Source organism: Pseudophryne corroboree, chromosome 7 (assembly GCF_028390025.1).
Source record: "Pseudophryne corroboree isolate aPseCor3 chromosome 7, aPseCor3.hap2, whole genome shotgun sequence".
NCBI lineage: Eukaryota > Metazoa > Chordata > Amphibia > Anura > Myobatrachidae > Pseudophryne > Pseudophryne corroboree.
The window spans coordinates 65,535,282-65,552,650 of NC_086450.1; the positions used below are offsets into that span (position 1 = coordinate 65,535,282).

Consider the following 17,369-nt stretch of genomic DNA (forward strand, 5'->3'; position numbering starts at 1 on the left):
AGCTCCCTCTGCTGGTGAAATGTATATATACAATATGAGGATCTCCTGAAAAGTAATCAAACTTTACAAATTATATTTTCAAGGGACGTCTATTCAAAGATCCCGGAGAAAATACACAGAAGCAAGCCAACTCTAACATCGTAGCTGATTTACAGTTGGGGTGTGAGGGTTGCGAGTCGGCTGGTGTTTTAATTTTTTTTTTTTTTGCCTGTTCCTTTTATAGAGAAAGAGGGGACAGGTAATTTCAGCCGGATCCAATACCTTCGCTTCCGTCATCTCCCAGTCTTTCTCTTCCTAGTTTAAAGGGTGAAAGCGCTGCGTAATACCCTCATAAGGGGTTTTAAAATAACAAAAACAACATGTCTAAGGCTACCAAGACCTCAAAGACCTGCTATGTTTGTACGAAATGTAACAAGAAGAGCACGCGGGTCGGCAGCTCCGGGGTGTGCGACTCCTGCTTAGACAAGGACGCTCCACCTGGGAGCAGTGCTCTGGCTAAGGCATGGGAAGACAACCTTGCTAATAGAATCTCCAAGGAAATGGCAGAATCCCGCAAACAGCAATCGGAATGGGCTGCTGGATTCTCTAAGACAATGGAGGAATTTCTCATCAAGTTAACGCCGCCCGCACACGCTGAGACGACTGTGCGCAAGGCTGTTAAAAGAACTCTTCCTATTATACCAGAATCTGAGGAGGAAGAGGGTTTTCTTCCGGATACGGAAGAAGGTGAGTTAATTGAACCCATCCTAGACGCCGATTTTCCTGAAGAAGACTCTGCGATCTCGGGTCTGGATTCCTTAATTGACGTAGTAAAGGACATCCTAAGCTTTAAGGAAGCGGAAATCCGGGAGCCGGAAGAATTCGATTTGTTCGAATCCCAGAAGCCGCGTTCAGCAGAGTTTCCCATTCCTAAATCCCTCCAATCTCAGATGGAGGAGGCTTGGAAACAACCTGACAAACGTTTTCAATTTCCGAAACGGTTTCAGATAACTTACCCCTTACCTAGGGGTGTAATGGACAAGTGGGAATCTCCGCCAGTAGTGGATGCTTCCCTAGGAAGGTTGTCAAAGAAGACAATCTTGCCAATTCCTAACGTAACTACTTTAAAGGATGTGTCCGACCGTAAAGTTGAGACTGCGTTAAAATCAATGTTTGTAGCAGCAGGTGCAGCGCAGAGACCTGCGATCATCTGTGCTTGGGTCATCAAGGCCATGGGTGCATGGTCCGGCCGTATTGTACAAGCTATTGAGGAGGAAAATAGCTTAGAAGAGATTACACAGTTGGCGGAACACATTCGAGAATCTGCTACATACTTGTGTCAGGCTTCTAAGGATATTAGCAGAATAGCATCGCGCATATCTGCATTGGCCATATTGGCTAGGAGGATTTTATGGCTCAGAGAATGGCAAGGAGACTCTGACACCAAAAAGGCGGTAGAATCCATCCCCTTTGGGGGTGAAATGCTGTTCGGACCAGAGTTGGACAAGTGGATTTCGCAGGCTACAGCGGGGAAGTCCACTTTTCTGCCTACTCCTTATACGAGAACCGCTCCACAAACTAGGAGAGGTTATTCGGGACCATCGTTTACTTCATTTAGATCACAGTCCTTTCGAGCCCGAGGTAGAGGTTTCGGTACACAAGCACGCGGGGGCAGAGGTAGAGGCCGCTCGCAAGCAGCAACCAGAAAGCAGGATAAACCTGCTGACAAGACCGTGGCATGACGGCCTCCCAGCTCACCTGGGGTCCCCCTTGGTGGGCGGCCGACTGGAAGGTTTTCAGGACATCTGGCCCAAAACCTCACCAGAGCTTTGGGTGAACAACTTAATCTCTCAGGGATTTCAAAAAGTCCAACCTCATACCGACTCAACGGTCCTATTACGTGTGTTCCTACCAGAGAACAAGGTACAGGACCTACAGAGATTAGTGGCTCAGGTACTGAGGACGCAGACCGTTTCTCTGCACCTCTGTGTGAAACTTCTCGGGAAGATGGTGGCGTCGTTCGAAGCTCTCCAGTACGGCAGACTTCATTCACGACCATTCCAAATGAACCTCATTGCTCAGGGAGCAGGCTCACACTGGCTTCTCCATCGGAGAATTCGACTTCAACCACAAGTAAGGGTCTCCTTGATATGGTGGTCTTTACACAAGAACCTTACAGCCGGCAAGAAATGCGGCATTTGGGATTGGAAGATCTTGACGACGGACGCCAGTCTCAGAGGTTGGGGAGCCGTCCTAGACGACCATCAGTTTCAGGGATGATGGACGCTACAGGAAAGCAAATTACCCATAAATATCCTCGAACTAAGAGCAGTCTACAATGCCATTCTCTTAGCAGAAGACCTAGTCTTGAATCAAAACATCAGGATTCAGTCAGACAATGTCACGACGACGGCTTACATAAACTGTCAAGGAGGAACAAAGAGCAGGATGGCGTTAAAGGAGGCCACAAAGATCTTGTTGTGGGCAGAAAGACGAGACATCATTCTCTCCGCAGTGTTCATTCCAGGTGTGGAGAACTGGGAAGCAGATTACCTCAGTCTCCAGGACATGCATCCGGGGGAGTGGTGCCTTCATCCACAGATTTTCAACATGATTGTGAGAAGATGGGGTCTACCTCAGGTGGACCTAATGGCGTCTCGACAAAACCATCAACTGCCCAGATATGTGTCAAGAACTCGAGATCCAGCAGCAGAAGGAGTGGACGCATTGACACTTCCGTGGTGTTACAGAAGGGTTTACATATTTCCACCATTCCCACTCATACCCAGGGTTCTGAAAAGAGTAAAGCGGGAACGAGTGTGGGTTATTCTAATCGCACCAGATTGGCCCCGCAGGAGTTGGTACACCGACCTGCGAGGGTTACTGGCGGAGGATCCTTGGAGGTTACCTCAGAGAGAGGACCTGCTATCTCAGGGACCGTTCCTGCACCCCGACCTAAACAGGCTGCGTTTGACGGCGTGGCTATTGAAACCCGGATCTTAAGAGACAGAGGGATCCCACGAACGGCCATTCCTACAATGATTGCCGCTAGGAAGCCGGTCACAGCCAGGCACTACTACAGGATTTGGAGACGGTACATGGCTTGGTGTCAGGAACGGGGATGGAACTCATCAAACTTCCATTTATCGCGACTTCTACTGTTCCTTCAGGCCGGTCTAGAGGGAGGACTCAGATTGGGCTCTTTGAAGGTTCAGATTTCGGCTCTCCATCCTTTTTCAACAGCGGCTAGCATCCTTGCCAGAGATTCAAACCTTTTTACAGGGTGTTCTGAGGATTCAACCCCCTTTTCGTCCTCCCACGGCACCATGGGACTTAGGTTTGGTGTTAGAATATTTGAAGTCACCGACTTTTGAGCCGTTGACAAGTACAGACCTGAAATATCTTTCTTGGAAGGTCACGTTATTACTTGCCTTGGCTTCGGCTAGGCGGGTTTCTGAGTTGGGAGCCTTATCCTGCAAGAGTCCTTTCTTAGTTTTTCATGAGGATAGGGCGGAACTCCGTACAAGAGCAGACTTCCTTCCGAAGGTGGTGTCGGGGTTTCATGTAAACCAGCCAATAGTGGTCCCATCTTTCCAGGGTCTCACAGATGAGGACGTGTCATTGGATGTTGTCCGAGCTTTACGGGTATACGTACAGGTTACGTCATCTTTCAGAAAGTCGGACCATTTGTTTGTTCTTTATGATGGGCCAAAGAAGGGTTGGCCGGCCTCTAAGCAGACTTTGTCCAGATGGATTAGACTTGCCATTCGGCAGGCTTATATTTCCTGTGGCAAACAGGTGCCGGTTCAGACGGGTGCTCATACTACCCGATCAGTGGGTGCCTCGTGGGCGGCTGCCAGGGGTGCTTCCACTACTCAACTTTGCAGAGCGGCAACGTGGTCTTCAGCCCACACGTTCGCGAAATTTTACAAGTTTGATACTTTTGCGTCCGGAGAATCTAAGTTCGGACGTTTAGTTTTGCAGGCCACCGACAGCACTCCCTCCCTGGGGGAAAACTTTGGGACGTCCCCTACTGTATAGGACTCCAGTGTCCCCTAGTGGATGAAAGAGAAAAGAGGATTTTGGTACTTACCGATAAATCCATTTCTCTGAATCCTCTAGGGGACACTGGACGCCCGCCTCGGTGCTGTCGACCTGCTGTGTTCAAAGTTCTTGTTTTAAACAGTTCGTGAAAACAGCGTTAGTTATTCGGTTAAGAGTTCTTGGCCGCTGTTTGATATGTTGTACGGTTCGGTTCCTCGCCATGGGCTATAGTGTCATGTCCTATTCTCTCAGTCAAATTTTTCAAACTGAGGGATGTGAAGGGGGAGGAGCCGGCTGTGCAGACAATGCTAATTTAAGATTGTGCCACACCTCCGGTTCAAGGCTTCACACCCCTACTGTATAGGACTCCAGTGTCCCCTAGAGGATTCAGAGAAATGGATTTATCGGTAAGTACCAAAATCCTCTTTTTTCCTGCTTCCAACACATGAACTTCAAGAACTGACTGTTCACTTGCTGGTAGGTGCCATTGGAATGAGGTAATCAATGATATGCACAGTGGTTTTAATGTTGTGGCTGATCAGTGTATATTTACATCACATATACGTGCATCCATTAACCAATTCAGCCATCGCTTAATCCTCACTTACTGTATATCTATATTTCCAGGTTCGGATCATTCCATTGCAGTTACAGCGACTTTTTGCACAGCTCCTATTGGTGGATCAGCAGGCGGCGTCCACCTCTGACCTTACAAGCAGCTTTGGCTGGGATAATGAGGTTTGTTCGTCTTTCTTAGCTAATTTTTAGATGGTTGTGTTCTAATTTTATTTAAATACAAATCTATACTGTCTTTGACACATAAAAAGATGGTCGGTGCTCTTTTTCAGTGAAACTCCTATTGCTGAAGAGGACCGGTCACGTGTCCAGCATAAGCACACGCATGTGCAGAGTAGTTATACATGTTTAGCAGTCACCTCCTCCCCCCACTGTTCTCTGCAGTCACAATATTTGCTGATGAATGTACAGGACACTCTAAGCAATGTGTCAAGTGACAAAAAAACATACAAATAGTGCAATAGCAAGTGATACAGACTAGTTTTTATTATTATTATTATTATTATTATTATTATTATTAATGACATTTCTCTTTCATCCACTAGGGGACACTGGAACATCCATTTACATTAGGGGTGTGAAGCTTGCAACCGGAGGTGTGGCACAATCTAAAATTAGCATTGTGTGCACAGCCGGCTCCTCCCCCTTCACATCCCTCCTCCCTCAGTTTGGAAAATTGTGCCAGGAGGAAGAAGCACAAGATGGGAGCTCCTGCTCCTTGAAGACAATTTATTATTTTATTTATTTATATTTTTAATTTTTATTGTTTTATACTGGCCCAATCCCTCCTAACTAAAAGGAAGGTGCAGGCTTTTTCCTAAGGAAAGCTGCCCAATCCCACCTAAATGGAAGGAGGGTGCAGGCTTTAGCACAGGAAAAAAGACGATGCCCAATCCCGCCTAAATGGAAGGAGGGTGCAGGCTTAACTAACAGAATAAAGGACTCCGTCCACCTAGTAAAAGGAGTACAAGTGTCTGCAGTGTGGAGAGACAAGGATCCCAGCTAAAGGGATCTACATCTCTCAACTGGAGGAGGACTCAGAGGTTGTCGTGAGTACTGGTGGTAACAGAAGTCCTAGTTTATTAGCCCCACACCACGCTGCTGTCATATGACTATTTATTACAATAACAGCGCAGCGTCCCCCGCTCTCCCTCCCTCCACAGCTTTATCTAGTACCTCCAGCCAGCTCTCCCTGCGTCCCCTCCTCAGTGAGCGCTGCGTTATATCTTTACACACTGATCTCCCCTGTTAACAGCGGTGGGGAGATCAGTGTAGCCGTAGCAGGAGTGAGCGGACGTAAGAACGAGGCACATGCGATCATCCCCCTCCCGCCGCCGCCTCACGGAGACACTGTCACAGTCTCCCAGCCTCCCGGCCAGCTGCAGCCGTCCCTTCCCGCTCCTACGCTGCACACGCGGCGAGGTAACTCCGCGGTGCAGCATATGGAGGAGATCGGGAGAGATGGTGTTGTGTGAGCGGCGGGGTGGAGGGTGACTCACGCAGCAGAGGCGTCGTGCTGTGGGACGCGCTGCGAGGACAGGCGGCCACGGCAGACTAGGGGCTCCATTGTTTCCTAACGTGGAGCACGTAAACCAAATAGCGCTCCGGCGGCCACGGGGTACCTTTGTAAATGTATTGATGTGTCACAAAATTTTCAAATGCGCCCATTTTTCGGGACTAAGGCGCCAAACGTCACTGTTAGCAGAAAACACGCCCCTCTTCGTGGGGACGTGAGGTCTAGCCAGTCAGAATAAGGGGTGGGGTCTTATATTAAAATATGAGTGCTCCCTCTACTTAGGAGAAATCTGGCCTGTTAAAAGTACAGAGGATTTGGCTCCCTCTTCTGGTGAATAGTGGTCGCTGCTGCAAAGAATCCTGTATATTAATCATAGATCTTTATGCTTTATATTTTCAAGGACTTCTATTTAAAAGATCCTGTGAAAATAAAGGGATGCAACTGAACATCAACCCCGCTCATAAAAGCTGATTCACAGTTGGAGGTGCAAGGGTTGTAAGACGACTGTTATATGGAAGATAATAATAATAATTAATTCTGAAGATACAGCTGACCAGGTAAAGGCTATCTTTTGCATCATCCCTACGGTCTTTCTCTACCTAATTAAAAGGGTCAAAGTACCGCTGAATATTCTATATGTGTGTGTCTGCTGTTTCAGTCAAAAGCACCAGCCAAGCACGCTAACCCAGATTGCGGTTACAGAAAGCGTGAAGGAAGGGAACACGCTCATCTTTGCAAAATAGAATAAAACTAAGATTGGTGGAGGAATTTCTCATCAGGTTAACGCCACCCACACATACAGAAACGAATGTGCGCAAGGCAGTTAAGAAACCTCTTCCTATTATACCGGAAGGAGGAAGAGGGTCTTCTCATTGATACAGAGAAAGGTGAGTTCATTGAATCTAACCTAAGCGCCGATTTTCCAGAAAAGGACACGGCAATCTCAGGTCTTGAGTCTTTATTTGAAGCGGTAATGGAAGAAGAATTCGAATTGTTCGAATCCCAAAAGCCGCGTTCAGTGGTGTTTGCCATTCCTAAATCCCTCCAATCTCAAATGGAAGAGGCTTGGGAATCCCCTGACAAACATTTTCAATTTCCCCCCCCAAAAAAAATAATAAAAAAAATAATAATAATAATAATAATAAGGGGTCTCAAGGAATTTATCCCCTGCCTATGGGTGTAATGGTTACGTGGGAGAACCCACCAGTAGTGGATGCTTCCCTAGGAAGGTTGTCAAAGAAGACAATCTTACCAATACTTAATATGACGATTTTGCAAGGCAAAGTTTTGGTAGCAGCAGGTGCAACACAGAAACCTGCGATCATCTGAACTTGGGTCTACAGGGCCATGGGAGCATGGTCTGGACGTATTGTACAGGATATTGAGGAAAAATAGCTTAGAAAAGATTACCAAGCGGGCGGAACACAGTCATGAATCTGTTTCATACTTGTGTCAGCCTCAAAGGATATTAGCAGGATAGCATCGCACATCTCCGCATCGGCTATATCGGTTAGATGGATTTTATGGCTCAGAGAATGGCAGGGAGACTGACACCATGAAGGCGGTAGAATCCACCCCCTTTGGGGGTGAAATGCTTTTCGGTCTACAGTTGGACAAGTGGATTTCGCAGGCTACTGCAGGGAAGTCCACCTTTATGCCTACGCCTTATACAAGAACCACTCCACAGGTTCGGAGAGGTTATTTGGGACCAGTTTTTCATTCATTTAGATCACGGTCCTTTTTGAGCCCAGGGAAGAGGTTTCGGTACACAAGTACGTGGGGGCAGAGGAGAGGCTGCTCACAGGCAGCAACCAGAAAGCAGGATAAACCTGCTGACAAAACCATGGCATGACAGCCTAACAGCTCACCTGGGGTCCCCGTTGGTGGGCTCACGTCTAGAAGGTTTTAGGGTCATCTGGGCCAAAACCTCACCAGACCTTTACATAAACAACATAATCTCCCAACAAACTGGATTTTCACAAGGACCTCACAGTCAGTTTGTTTACAACGGGATTGCCTCACTGCCCTCAAAAAGCATACAGTATGCATGTCTGCATATCAAAATCTTGGCTCCTCACCAGGCTGAGTAAGGTTCGCACTGGTGACGGATCGCTGCCAATTCTGGGCCTTGCCATTAGGCCTATCATCACAAATCTTTACGATGACCCTGGCAATCAGGGTTGCAGGATTGAGTTTGTTGAGTGTCACGATTGTACCTTCTCTAGACGATCTCCGGATCAAGGCATGGCAACAGTTGATCAAGGATGTTCAAACATCTCATCTATTTCTCATGCAACATGGGTGGATTGTAAATTTCCAGAAACCCATCCTCATGCCAACTCGACAGATTCAATTCCTCAGTCTCCTCTTGGACAAGGTACACTTGGGAGTGTTCCTACCAGAGTGCAAGGTCCAGGTCCTGCAGAGCTTATTGCGTCGGGAATTGCGGACACACACACGGTTTCGCTACACCTCTGTGTGCATCGTCTCGGAACAATGGTGGCATCGTTCGAGGCTATCCAATACGGCAGACTTCATTTTCGAAAATTCCAGATAAACCTCATTGCTTAGGGAGCAAGTTCGCACTGGTTTCTAGATCGCAGAATCCGGTTTCCACCGCGCATACGAACCTCCTTAAATTGGTGGTTGTTACATAGGAATCTCGCAGCTGGCAAGAGATTCGGCATTTGGGATTAGAGGATCCTGACAACAGACGACCGTTTCAGAGGTTTGGGTGTCGTCTTAGAGAAACATCAGTTTCAGGGCAGATGGACGTTACTGGAGAGCAACCTGCCCATAAACATTTTCGAATTGAGAACGGTGTACTTAGCCGAAGACCTAGTCATGGGTCAACACGTCAGGATACGGTCGGACAATGTCATGATGACGGCTTGCTTAAACCGTCAAGGAGGAACAATGAGCAGGAAGGCGCCAAGGGCTGACACAAGGTTCTTGTTGTCGGCAGAAAGGCGACGCATCATCCTCTCGGCAGTGTTCATTCCAGGGGATGAATACTGGGAAAGCAGATTCTCTCATGTCGCCAGGATATGCATCCGGGAGAGTGGTGCCTACACGGATGTTCGACATTATGGTATGGAAATGGGGTCTACCTCAAGTGGACCTAATGACGTCTGGACAAAACCATCAGCTGCCCAGATAGGTGTCCAGGACAAGGGATCCAACAGCAGACGGAGTGGACGCATTAACGCTTCCTTGCGGTTGCAGGAGGGTTTACATTTTTCCTCCTTTCCCACTCATACCCAGGTTGCTGAAAGGATTGAAAAGAGAACGAATGTGGGCGATCCTGATCGCACCAGACTGATCCCGCAGGAGTTGTACTCAGAACTGCAAGGATTACTAGGGGAAGATCCTTGGCGGTTGCCTCGGAGGGAGGACCTGTTATCTCAGAGACCGTTTCAACACCCAGTCCTGCACAGGTCGCGTTTAACGGCGTGGCTCTTGAAACCCGGATCTTAAGAGACAGAGGGATACCAAGAACGGCCATTTCTACGATGTTTGTCGCTAGGTAGCTGGTCACAATCATGTACTACTACATAGATTGGAAGAGATATATGGCCTGGTGTCAAGTACGTGGGTGGAATTCGACGAACTTCCACTTATCCAGACTTCTAATTTTCCTTCAGGCCGGTCTAGAGGTAGAACTGATACTGGGCGTTCTGAAGGTCAACTTTCGGCTCTCTCCATCCTATTTCTACGGCGGTCGGCATCCTTGCCAGACGTCAAACCTTTTTACTGGGGGTTCTGAGCATACGTTCCCCTTTTCGTCCTCCCACTGCGCCGGAGGACTTAATTTTGGAGTTGGAGTTTTTGAGAACTCCAACTTTTGAGCCGTTTGCAAGAAAGACCTGACATATCTCTCTCTTGGGAGATCACATTATTGCTTGCCTTGATTTCGGCCAGGCGGGTTCATGAGTTGGGAGCCCTATAGGGTAGACGTCCTTTTTTATATTTTTCAGGAGGATAGGACGGAATTCCGTACAGGAACAGATTTCCTTCCAAAGTTTGTTTCGGGGGTTCACGTAAACCAGCCATGCATGGTCCCCTCTTCCTAGGGTCTTGCAGAAGGGTCTTGCAAATGGGGACGTGTCTATGCATGTTGTCCGAGCTTTTAGGGGTATACGTGTAGGTTACATCGACTTTTCCGAAGGTCGGACCATTTGTTTTGTTTTTAGATGGGCCAAAGAAGTTTTGGCCTGCACCTATGCAGTCTTTTGTCTAGACGGATTTGACTTGCCATTCGGCAAGCATATATTTCCTGTAACACAGGTGTCGGTTCAGGCGGGTGCTTCTACCACCCGATCAGTGGGGGCCTCATGGGTGGATGCCAGAGGTGTTCCCACTACTCCACTTTGCAGAGTGGCAACGTGGTCTTTAGCCCACACGTTCACGAAATATTACAGGTTTGATAACTTTGCGTCCGGAGACTCTAATACCGCATTCACACCGCAAATGCCGGATCCTACCCGGTAAGACAAACGTGTACTTACCGGGTGGGATCCGGCATTTGCGCTCCGCTGCTGGCTTTCCGACCCGGCAATATACCGGGTCGGTTGCCATAGCAGCGGAGGGAGCAGCAGCAGCAGGGGCGGGGGTGGAGGCGGCGCTGGGAGATGAGCTCATCTCCTGCGCCGCCTCTCCCTATGCTTTGAATGGGAACCGTGTCGCATCGACACGGCTCCCATTCACACCGCACCTGACCCGGTAATCAACCCGGGTAAAACCCTTCTTTTTTACCGGGTTGAATTACCGGGTCAGGCGACCCGCTAATTCACAATTGGACCTTTCACATCGCACACGGACCCGTTTCGACACGGCAATATGCCGTGTCGGTACCGGGTTTTCAGTGCGATGTGAAAGGGGTATAAGTTCGGACGTTTAGTTTTGCAGGCCACCGACAGCACTCCCTCCCTTGTTGATAACTTTGGGACGTCCCCTAATGTAAATGAATGTTCCAGTGTCTCCTAGTGGATGAAAGAGAAAAGAGGATTTTGGTACTTACCGATAAATCCATTTCTCTGAATCCTCTAGGGGACACTGGACGCCCGCCTCAGTGCTGTCAGCCTGCTGTGTTCGAAGTTCTTGTTTAAACAGTTCGTACAAACAGCGTTCGTTTGTCGGTTAACCGTTTCTTGGATACTGTTTGACATGTTGTACGGTTCGGTTCCTCGCCAGGTGCTATAGTATCATGTCCTATTCTCTCAGTCAAATTTTCCAAACTGAGGGAGGAGGGATGTGAAGGGGGAGGAGCCGGCTGTGCACACAATGCTAATTTTAGATTGTGCCACACCTCCGGTTGCAAGCTTCACACCCCTAATGTAAATGGATGTTCCAGTGTCCCCTAGAGGATTCAGAGAAATGGATTTATCGATAAGTACCAAAATCCTCTCTTTATTTATGACAGGTCTTGATAAACTTGTCACACTGCATTCCACATTTTAACTGATCGTTGATTGTCTCCTTTGTTTGCTCATATGCCCGGTCCTTGCAGGAGGCCGGCCAGCAAGATGTCCAGGAGTTAAACCGTATTTTGTTTAGTGCCTTGGAAAGTTCCCTGGAGGGCACCACTGGCCACAACCTCATCAAGAGCTTATATCATGGGACAGTGGTGAACCGTATACAGTGCCAGGACTGCGGATATGTCAGTGAGAGGCAGGTGAGATGTGCTGCTACAGAAAAAGGGACGGTTTCTTTCCATAAAAAATGGGGTGTGTATATTAGTAGCCCACCGCCTCAAACACAGGAGCAGATTTGGAAGGTTTTTGAGAACGCAAATTGGTTTCTGGTATGGCAGCTCACTTAATGGGGTTGGGCCGTAGACCTGTGGGAACTCCCACCTATCATTACACTGAGCCTTTCAAATGTCATGCAGTTCCATGGGTTTTTTTTTTAAAGACTTTATTTAAGGATAAAATGACAGCACCAAACTGATATAATTAAGCACAATGACAATACAAAGAAAATCTAAAGTTAGGGCCTAATTCAGATCTGATCGCAGCAGCAAATTTGTTAGCAAATGGGCAAAACCATGTGCAGTGCAGGTGGGGCAGATATAACATGTGCAGAGAGAGTAAGATTTGGGTGGGGTGTGTTCAAACTGAAATCTAAATTGCAGTGTAAAAATAAAGCAGCCAGTATTTACCCTGCACAGAAACAAAATAACCCACCCAAATCTAAGTCTCTCTGCACATGTTATATCTGCCATCTGTCCATGTGCATTGCTTATGTGCCTCTTTCTTTCTCTTTTTTTTTTTCGCTTTTCTTCGCTTATCTTTCCTTTTTTATTATTTTGTTTACTAATGTTCTCTTTTATTTTATTTTACCTCTCATTATCGGGTTTTCTTTTTCATAACTTAATCCAAGTTATGTTGGGTCACTATTTAGTACCCATGTGGGATGGTGTTGGTCGCTGGCCATGCACCTCCCTGATTTTCTAAAAAGAAAACATTAAACCGTAGCAGCTTTAGAAGTACAGACTTTATCGAGGGAATGTAATACAGTCTTTGTCCCTTTCTTTACAGTAGTTCTGATTTGTACATTCCTGTATCCAAATTATTTTGTACTGTTTTATGCTGCTTAATAGGCAGACTATTAAAAAAAAAAAAAAAAGGGTTGCTACAGAACCAGATAGGAAGCATAATGCAATATGACCTTCTACAGATGCGTCGTCGTACACTGTGACTTCAGTCGCACCCAGCAGCCCCTGTCGGCATCCCAGGTCCCTGGTGACTTGGCTGCGCTAAGCGTTTTTCTCACTCAAAATGCGCATCTTATTTGCAGAAATAAAGCAACTGGGAGCGACAAAACTACTTAGATTACGCTATCCAGTTGATGTGCAACATTTGTGCGACTGAGCCTGCATCTGGATATGAAGCGCTACGTCTTTTTCTCATGCCATGTCCGTTGCTATTCTTTTGCAGTTTTGCACGTATTTAAAACTAATCCCTGTGTGGTTAAAGTGGCAGTCCACCGTCTATAGTAAACTTTGATGTCTCGCTGACCTGACTCTGCGTTACCAGTTAGACATAAAGCTGCACCTCTCGGAGTGGCTCAGTTGGGCTTGGCGTCTCACACCGTATGGCGTATAGATGCTAGATGTATGTGGACACATCTGTATGTGGGGTCATTGTTACTAATTCACACTCATCACACTCATCATATGCATTTATAGATGCAGTGTAATATGTTTTGATATGAGCTACTTTTGATTAAGCTGCTCATTAATATCTGCTGTCCCTTAATAACGTCTGTTTCCATCGGTCATCTCTATGTACAGGAAGATTTCCTTGACCTTACAGTGGCCGTAAAAGACATGAACAGCTTGGAGGAGTCATTATGCAGCATGTATGTAGAAGAAGAAATGTTTGAGGGCGACAATCTGTACCGTTGTGGATCCTGTGACAAGCTTGTCTCTGCTGCAAAGGTAGCTGGCAATATCTCCGATTGATCCGTTATCGCTGCTGTTGTTAAATAACACTCTGAATGTTAGGGTGTTGCGTCACTGATAAACTCATTGGTCCATTAAGTAATAGGGTAGCGGAGAACTCTAGTCATCGCTAAATGTACATTACATTCCCGTCTCACTGCTGTTGTGTTGTGTGTTTCCTGCAGTCCGCCAAGCTGGGAAAGTTACCGCCCTTCCTTACAATATCTCTGCTGAGATTTAACTTTGACTTCACAAAATGTGAGCGTTACAAGGAGACAGCGCGATACACCTTCCCTGCCCGCCTCAACATCCGGCCTTTTTGTGAGCAGGTTTGAGAGATTTTTTTTTTTTCCCCTTTGGTATTTTGTACAGAACAGCAGTACCTACTAATATAAAGACTATGAATAGCTATGTACTAACACTTCATTGTAGAATGTATGCATGCACGTTGTGCAAGGTCACTGATTTTATTGCCTGAAACCTTATTTATGCTGCTCTACCACCTACATAATAGATTGTACTAAGGTGACGTTCTCCCTAGCAAGAGCCACCGGGTACTGCATCCAGTCGCTCTACCGGTGCTCTGATGCTTCTGTAACTTTAACCATTATATAGCAGTGGGGGTCTTTGTGAGGGAGGGCCTATCCAATGCCACAGAAAGAGGGCCTGGTTCAGAGGTGGGCGCTAACTGAGCACAGTGCTGATGTGTTTTGCACAGTTGATTATTTGCTGCGGCGCATGTGCAAATAATTCTGAAAACCCCTGCAGCGCATGCAGTACCCTGACTACGTACAAATGCACTTTCTCTAGCATCCACTAGGGGACACTAGAGGCTGAATACGTTGGGGATAGACGGCTGGCTATCAGGAGCTGGCACACTACATCGTGTTGAAAGATTATGCAGACTCCTCCCCCTCTATCCCCCCATAAGCCCCAGTTTTTTTTACTGTGCCGAAGGAGCCGGTCACAGAACAATAGTGCTCCTGCACTAACTCATCAAGAAGACACTCCAGGAGGGGCCCTTCACCACCTGCTCAAAGGTGGGGTCCGGGTACCCCAGCAGCCTGTCTGAGTCAGGGGAACCGTGTCAGGGCTTCACTAAAAGCACCTGCCAAGATCCGTTCTACACGCCGCGCGCCTGGGGTCTCTTGGACAGTGTGGGGGGGTTCAGTGTACATTCTCAAGGGGACAGAGTTTATATAGCACATGTACTCTCTCTCCCTCTATCTTACCTGCCCTCTCTTTCATTCTCAAACTAACTACTGTGTTTGGGTATAAGTACGTGTCTCTTGTGCTTGAGCATGAGCCACAATGTCAGCAAGGAATACAGCACAAAAGGCTTCTCAAAAGTTTTTTGTTTGTACCAACTGCAACAAAAAGTTGCCACAAGCCTCAGACGGATCTACCGTTTGTTCGGCATGCTCTTGAGAAGATGTGGCCCAGGCCACTACTTCTGCGGATGGTTCAAACCCTCCGTGGGCTTTGGCCTTACCACAGGTTATGTCGGATCTACGATCCGAATTGGCAGCCTCTCGTAGGGATAGAGAGTCAGCCAGGGATTCTTCTTTGCCCCCTTCTCTTTCCACAGAGCCGGCATGGGCAACGGGACTGGCCCAATCTATGGAGGGTTTGGTTAACCAGATGGATTCTTCCGTCAGACCAGTACTGGAGCGTCCAAAGAAGAAGAGGATGGTACCGACAATCCTTCAGTCGGATGAGTCTGACGAGGAACGATGAGCGAGAGAAGGGTCGGAGGATGAAGGAGAGCTTGAGGTGTCCGATACGGAGACAGTCGACGACATCCAGGGAGTGGAAGCCCTTATAAGGGCAGTCCGTCAGGTATTAAATATCGCGGACACGGCTCCCCCAGAATCCCCGGATTCTTCATTATTCGGTAATAAACGCAAGTCCTCAGTAACCTTTCCCTTTTCACCAAAATTGGATGAACTTCTGTCCAAAGCCTGGCAACATCCGCATAAAAGGTTTCATGTTCCAAAACCGTTTCTGATTTCGTATCCATTTCCGCCTACCATGACGGAAAAGTGGGAACAACCTCCTTCAGTCGACTTCCAGGAGCGACGGCCTTAAAGGATCCTTCGGATCGTACAATGGAAACGACCCTGAAGTCTATCTACACGGCCGCATGTGCTTTACTTCGGCCAGCATTGGTAGGATCTTGGTTAAACAAGGCGGTGGAACATTGGGCTGACCAATTGATTGCTGACTTGGTAGCTGGTGTTCCGCCTGAAGAGCTAATTGTTCTAGCAGAACATATTAAAGAATCCGCAGCTTACTTGGGAGAAGCTTCTAAGAATGTTGGCAAAGTGGAAGCACGAATCTCGGCCTCCGCTGTGGCAGCTCGTCGAGCACTGTGGTTACGTTCTTGACAGGCGGATGCGGAATCTAAGCAAACGACAGAGGCCCTACTGTTTACAGGGAAAGTTCTCTTTGGGGATGACCTTGATAAACTAATCTCTTAGGCTACGGGTGGGAAATTCACCTTCCTACCGTCCATAACTCCTCCACCTAAACTGACTTATTTGGGTCCTTCCTATTGTTCCTTTCGGAACTCAACTTCCTTTTGGCCCAAACCTAGAACCTCAGCAGGTCAACTCAAAGGTGGTAGAGGCCGAAGTCGTCAGACTTCCCGTCGCCAGGAGCCCAAGCCTACTGAGAAGACAGTGACATGACGCGCTCCCTTCCCACCTGGGTACTCCCATGGTGGGTGCGCGTCTCCGCTCTTTTCAGGAGGCGTGGGTGCACACGTCCACGGATGCATGGGTACATGCCCTTGTGTCCAGTGGTTACAAAATCGATTTTGAAGTTTCACCTTCACCACCGTTCTTGACCACCAGCTTTACAGCTTCAGAGGACAAACAGAGGGCTAGTCAGGGAGCAATTCAGTTCCCCTTGGATTCAGCGGTGTTAATGCCAGTTCCAGGTTTACAATGGACGAAGGGATACTACTGAAACCTGTTTGGAGTTCCGAAGCTGGACGGATCGGTACGACCCATCTTGAATTTGAAGCCGTTGAATCAATCTCACATATTACCACTTCAAGATGGAGTCCATCGGCTCAGTAATCTCGGGTCTGGAGCCAGGAGAGTTCATGATTTCCCTTGGACATAAAGGATGCATACCCGCACATCCCTATTTGGGAGCCTCATCAGGAATTCTTAAGATTTGCAATTCTGCAGGACCATTATCCGTTCCGAGCACTTCCATTCGGACTGTCTTCAGTGTTTACCAAGGTCATGGCTGTCATGGTAGCACATCTTCGATCGCTTGGAGTGACGATTGTACCATACTTGGACGATCTTTTACGCAAAGCACCATCGGAAGAGTTACTTCGGGAGCATGCTTTGATCACCCACGAAGTTCTCCTGCGACATGATTGGATACTCAATTTCAGGAAATGCAACCTCTTGGCATCCCAGTGCATCCAGTTTCTGGGTCTGATAATGGATACCAAGCTTCAAAATGTATTCCTACTGGTTGACAAGGCTCAGAGTATCCGTCTGATGGTCCAGAAGGTCCTCAAGCCGAGGAAGGTATCATTACATCTCTGCATTCGTCTCTTAGGGAAGGTGGTGGCTGCCTACGAGACGTTACAATTCGGTAGGTTTCATTCACGAACCTTCCAGCTGGACCTCTTGATTCAGTGGTCGGGGTCACATCTCCATATCCAGGGAATGGTGGAATCTGCTCCACGAACTCGAGTGTCTCTTCTCTGGTGGGTTCAGATGCACAACCTCATGGCGGGGAAGAGATTCGGCATATGGGATTGGACCTTGGTCGCTACCGATGCCC

General features: G+C 47.6%; 1 protein-coding gene across 3 annotated transcripts in view; it reads left to right on the top strand.

Moving 5' to 3' along the window:
- The window catches only part of USP40 (ubiquitin specific peptidase 40), a 125,053-nt gene that overhangs the window by 25,779 nt on the left and 81,905 nt on the right, over positions 1-17,369 (top strand). For all 3 annotated transcript variants that reach the window (XM_063933252.1, XM_063933253.1, XM_063933254.1), the window contains exons 4-7: positions 4,651-4,761; positions 11,625-11,789; positions 13,410-13,556; positions 13,745-13,888. In XM_063933252.1, the coding sequence (XP_063789322.1) occupies positions 4,651-4,761; positions 11,625-11,789; positions 13,410-13,556; positions 13,745-13,888 (567 nt within the window). The remainder of the gene's footprint in view (positions 1-4,650; positions 4,762-11,624; positions 11,790-13,409; positions 13,557-13,744; positions 13,889-17,369) is intronic.